The sequence below is a fragment of the Vipera berus genome (assembly GCF_964194415.1).
Source record: "Vipera berus genome assembly, chromosome: 1".
Lineage (NCBI taxonomy): Eukaryota > Metazoa > Chordata > Lepidosauria > Squamata > Viperidae > Vipera > Vipera berus.
In genome coordinates this window covers 157,274,485-157,280,484 of record NC_138202.1, presented here as the reverse complement: position 1 = coordinate 157,280,484, position 6,000 = coordinate 157,274,485, and the positions used below count along the sequence as shown (strand labels likewise).

The following is a 6,000-nucleotide window of genomic DNA, read 5'->3' as shown; positions in this document are numbered from 1 at the left end:
AGGTAATCTGCAAGATAGGACCTGTGTTGGAAGATGAGTTAGTTCATTTGGTTGGAAGCCAAATCAAATTGGCCGCTCTGTTGGGAGGGTTAAATCGACAATAAAATTTGCTCTTATAGGACGTACAGTGAACGAAAATGAATGTTCAAACTGACTCTATTACATAAAAATATCAAGATACATTTTAGAATCCGGGGGGAGGGGGAAAATGACAACTGTGATTGTAACAGCAAGTTCTAAAGTCAGCATCTTTCAGTAAAAACGAAACCTCCCTCTCGTAAGAAAAATATCTAGAAAGAGTCATGAACGTGTGTGATTTTGCAATAAGTGAAATCTTAGCAGGCAACTACAATATCAGGTAGTGGCTAGAGAAACCAAGCACAAAAAAGACCTATCTTCAACCTGGCAATTTTTGACCCTAATGAAGTCCAAAAGAGAATCTCGAGGAAGTTTTCTTTTTTTTCTTTTCATTTGGAAGTCATCTCAAAATAAGATATAAAATAAATAATACTCAAAAACTACTTAAGAAAACACTGCTCCCGTCTGGTCAGATATATATATATAAATACAGCATGCCTACATACAGAAAAATCATGTGGCGCTGTCACTTACAAACAGGAAACAAAGCAGTGTGGTATTAGAAGCTTTAAATATTCCAACTGTGTGTAGATAATTTTTCTGAGATTTAACACCCCCCCCACACGAACAAAAAAAAAGAAGGAAAGAAGAACGAAGAGAGAAAGAAGAAAAAATAAATAAATAATCAAATCCTGCATTCACAACTTATTTGTTTTCCGTAGCAAACAGTTCACGCGGCAGTGTGTATTCCCAGGATTAATATTCCTCTGCAGAGTTGCTACCAGTAAGATACCCGTTTGTTCCATTTGTCCCGTTGACGGTAGCTGAACTCTGGGAGATCCTTGACTGAAGAGTGGAGGTTTCCTCATCTGAACTGGACTCCACATCACTTCGGTCATCTTTTGTCTGCAAAACAGGTAAAGGAAAGGGGGAGCGGGGAGAGGAGAAGGAAACCTCTGGGAATCAGTTGCATAAGAGAAAGGAGAGCGGCTGGTCTGGTCTGTTGTTTATTTACTCGTTTAGTTAAAAGTTGTTATGTTGCCAACTGTGAAGAGTTTCTTGGCAGCTTCTCTGCGCCCCCCCTGCCCCCCCCATTCAAAAGTTAGGCAACCGTCCAGCTTCCAGTTGCATCTTTAACTATTTGCTTCTGAGGGCTAAACCGGAGAAGTTGAGGGAAAGTTGCGTCAAACCAGTAGTTGCCGGGTGAGGGCCAGCAGCTTCTGTATTTCGGGCTGGAAAACACACTGAGTTGAGAAGAGCTTAACCCTTTCCCCCTTTTTCTCCTCTACCTTACCTTCTGCACCCGGTCAATTCAGACTTTACCCTCTCCCAGCCCAACTTACATCCGGTACTGGAGCTAGGCTGGGAGGGAAAAGAGCAATTTATAGAGTTCAAAGAGAAGTTAGACAGGAGACTTAAAGGTACTCGGCCATTTGTCAAGACTTGAGCACTAGGTTAGACTCCAGCACTGAGTTTTGCTATTGCCTATACGCTCAGTGGGACAGACTTAAATAAATAAATAAATAAATAAATAAATAAATAAATAAATAAATAAATAAATAAATAAATAAATAAATGTGTATGTATGTATGTATGTATGTATGTATGTATGTATGTATGTATGTAGTGGCTGGATACCTCTGGTCTCATCCTTTCTGCATTTGTTGCCTCCTAACCTCACCTTTTTAACTTCTCTATTGTGGTCTTTCCTTTCCTTCCTTCCTTCCTTCCTTCCTTCCTTCCTTCCTTCCTTCCTTTCCTTCTTTCCTTCCCTTCCTTCTTTTCTTCCTTCCTTCCCTTCCCTCCTGTCTTCCACAAGATATACTTGTCTGAACTTCTGTTGCATCTAAAGCAAGCTTTAGCATTACTTTATTTCTGCTATCACTCTGAATGTCCTTTGTCAATAAAGCTAATATAATCTGAAACCCACTTTGAGGAAGGAACGGCAGACAATCAGTAAATCTGATCCATGGATCTACAGCTTAAGATTACAATTTTTCTTCTTCTCCATGCAAACAAGGAGAGGAATAGCAATAAGGACATATTATCGCTTCTTGCAAGATAACACTAGTATATTGAAAGCTTATACCAGATATTCGTCTTGCAGTTTTTATTGCTTATGCCGCTAGATTCGCCAAAATGTCTGTAAGAGATTCCAGCTGACAATTTTGATTACACATTTTTTTTGTCTAGAGTTCCCACAGATAAATACATTTTTTTTTTACAAACCAAGCATTTCATTGGTAAAACCTCTACTAAAGATATCAACAGTAAAAGAACAGTTTGGATGTTGAAAAAATGTTGGCATCAATAAACAACACAGGAAGCTTCTGTGGGCATTACCGGTCATGGCTTGAAACGGGTTTATGAAAACCAAAAATGAACAAAACAAACCATCTGCTATCATAGTAAGAAAAAAACCCAGAACTTGGGATTACAGAAAGCATGCAATCATGCTTTTGACTGATCAGAAGAGAAATCAGAACTGGAAGCCATGTCTGCAGTGGCAGTCAAGACGAGCAGGAAAGGGTGTGTGCCAAAAAACAGCAGCCAAGAAAATATTGCAGTTGCGAAGGGCATGAACAACATTGATGTAAGATGAGCAACTTGTAATCCAAGCACCGTATGTGGCTCCCAAATTCTTATTTTTAGGGTTGTTCTCAAAGTTACCTCTAATGTCAACTTTGAATGGTGCACTCTCTCCAAATTAGCAATTGCCTGCCATTACCAGGCTAGGAAATATGAAGATTGCAACTTTAAGAACTTGTATAATCTTAACATAGTCCGTCACAGAAAATAAATGGTAGAAAAATGGGGAGAAATCCTGTCAAATTCCAGCCCCATCTGTTTTCTTAATACCGTTTGGTTTACTCTCTCAACTGTCTCCCAAAGCCCCACCACCAAAAGGCTGCCTGCTCCTGCATCAATGAGCACTCAATATACTCTGAAGTAATGCACTGTGTAATAAAATCCCTGATCATGAACTGCATTTGGCATAACAGCAGGCAGTAAATTGGAGCAGAACAAAAAACTGCTAAACAGAAAAAGTAGGCTTGAGAAAAAGGCCAAGCAGTGATGAAAGTGACAAAGAGATGGAGGGTTGAGTGAAGCTGCAAGGATGTGAATTTGATGCATGTAATGAATTTTAGCATTGCATAAGAAAGGAATTCTAGCATTGAAAGCCTCTGAAGTCTTGCTGGATGTGCATAGGAGTCCTAGTAATTGATGGCCAAAGAGTAGCTTAAGTCATGTACACTGAATTCAAATGTAGGGTGTAAGTCACTGACAAAGGAGAAATAAAATTCCTTGCTAGCTACTGTTCCTATGATCACCAGACCAAATGTTGTGATTCAGGGTCAGCCTGTGGGTTCAGCAGTTGGGTCGGACGATTCAGAGGAGGAGGAGGGGGGTGTTGGAGAGGTTGCTGAGGGTGTTGGAGAGCTTGCTGATGAGAGCCCTCAGCCAGGCCCCTCCCACCTGGTTACGACGCAGACCCAGCTGTGTGAGCCTGACAGCGTGGATGAAGATGACCCACAGCTGGCCCTGTTCAAGGACGCCCGACGCAGGAGGCAGTCAATCAGGAGTAAACAGAGGAAGGCAATGGGGCACCTCGGAAGGAGGCAGAGAGAAGCCACGCCCTGAACTGTTTAAAAGGGGAATGCGTGGGAGGGCTGGTTTGCTGAAGGCAACCGCTTGAATAGCTCCTGTTTCATGGTTCGTGTCTTGTTTTTGCTCTGTTTGCTTTTGTGTCCATAAATTTGGCAGGCTTAGTTCCAGCCTCTTGCCTTCTTGTAAAGGGGTAGGCTGGTACAGAACACCAAAGGAAATAAATAGCCCTATCTAGTAACATACCATAAAATTTTCACATGGGCTTGTGGGCCATTGCAAATACTTTTAATGGTCCATCTTGTAAGTTAATAGCAGGGTAGAAATGATAAGCTCAGCTGGGGGCAACTGTGGAAAAGTTTCCCTTTTTTTCATATTTAAATGTTTCCATCCTGAAAAGGTTCTTAGAACAGGTCAAGAGAACAAGAGTCAAGTAGCTTTCTATCTTTTCTGCCTAGGAATATGCTAAATAATTGTTGGCTCTAGTCCAATGTCAGGCTCGGTCAACAAGCCAGTTGGTCAATTCCTGTCGCATCCAATGGATCAACATGCAGTCGACTCGCAAAAGGCGGACCCTGAGCTCTTGGGAAAACACTAGGAAGAAAACAAAAAAAAAGGAAAAACAAATGGCTGGCTCTATAGCTGCAAAGAGCATGCAATCTTTAGCAAAGTGAATATTCAGCTGAACACTTAAAGGACACAGAAAAGAAAAGTAGAGAAGCAGCAAACCCAGAGAAAGAGATACTGTACTGTGTTCTCCCTACCAGAGAAACTTACATGCAAAGGATTCCACTTCCCAGCCTTTGGAGGCAGCAGAAAGGAGATTATTAAGAAGGTACAGAAAGAAGTCACTTGCCATTTTCCCGTGAAACAAGAGGCTGCCTACTAGAACACAACTTAAATCCCTTCCAGCATGCGGCTCAGTCTGGAAGACACGGAAACCGCACAGAAACTCCAGCTATTGGTCTGAAGGTGAGATGTCTGGGCAGACTGTGGTTTCACATTCTGCAACTGCTCAGAGCTGCTTTGCATACTGCCTTTTAAAATGTTATTTATATTTATTTATCACACTTTCATACATACATATACATAGACATATATAGTAAGGTAAAGGTTCCCCCACACATGCGTGCTAGTCGTTTCCGACTCTAGGGGCCGGTGCTCATCTCCATTTCAAAGCCGAAGAGCCAGCGTTTGTCTGAGGATGTCTCCGTGGTCATGTGGCCAGCATGACTAGACGCCAAAGGCACACGGAACGCTGTTACCTTCCCACCATAGTGGTCCCTATTTTTCTACTTGCAGTTTTACGTGCTTTCGAACTGCTAGGTTGGCAGAAACTGGGACGAGTAACAGGTGCTCACTCTGTTACGCAGCACTCGGCATTCGACCCGCCAAACTGCAGACCTTCTGATCGACAAGCTCAGCGACTTAACCCACTATATATATATATAAATGCAATGCATGAAAGCCAATGCATGTTTGCAACTGCACAAGTGCTTTCAGAAAAAAACTGAAAATAGCCCTGACAGGTGTACACTTGCACAGGTAGAGATGCTTGTAGTCCTAAGAAACAGAGTTTTGCTTAAGAGCAAACAGGCTCTGGTGATGAACTAAGGACAAAACGGCAATAATAACCACTTGAACCAGAATAATATACTCAGTCTAATACTCAAATAATAAATATATCTTCAGGTGGTCAAAAATAAACATTTCAGGCTCACAGATGCAAATTAGCCAGAGTTCACTGAATAAACCACAGATGGCTGAGTTAGCGCAATACCCTAAAACCAGGTTGAAGTTGCAAGAGGTTGTTTCATCTCCTACTGCAATTCGGCAGTTTGAAGGAGCAGTTCAAAACAATCTTTCCGCTGGAAACTAGAATTTAGCTCAGAAATCAGGTAGGGTAAAATAGGGAAAAAAAGACAAGACAACCTAAAATACAAAAATTACAAGGCTCAATGCTTTTCCTCATATATGCAGAGCTCAAAGCTCAGCCTTTGAACCTTTCAGAGAGTGGGATACAGACCTACAGATTCTGTTCCAAGGTCAAATAGTGCTGGGTGACTCTTTGGAGAATGACAATTTGCTAGCTACAATGGTTGACTTCATATAATGTACTAAGATATAAATATAACAAGAATTGAGCCTATGTGCATTGGAAATACTGTATATTTAAAGTACAGCGTATTTAAAGTCAGAAATCCTAACAATGCTATCCTAACAATCCTAACAGACATCACTGTCAGAAAGTCAATAAAGCATGCCAGAATATTTGCTGGAAAAGTAGATGATTAAAAAGACATCAAGAAAAACATC

General features: G+C 41.2%; 1 protein-coding gene across 1 annotated transcript in view; it reads right to left on the bottom strand.

Moving 5' to 3' along the window:
* Nucleotides 1-424: 424 nt before the first annotated feature.
* The window catches only part of CERS6 (ceramide synthase 6), a 113,770-nt gene continuing 108,194 nt past the window's right edge, over nt 425-6,000 (bottom strand). Inside the window, exons 10-11 of the mRNA XM_081334085.1 lie at nt 4,462-4,485; nt 425-984 (exon numbers count right to left, since the gene is read on the bottom strand). Of these exons, the coding sequence (XP_081190211.1) occupies nt 835-984; nt 4,462-4,485 (174 nt within the window). The 3' untranslated portion in view covers nt 425-834. The remainder of the gene's footprint in view (nt 985-4,461; nt 4,486-6,000) is intronic.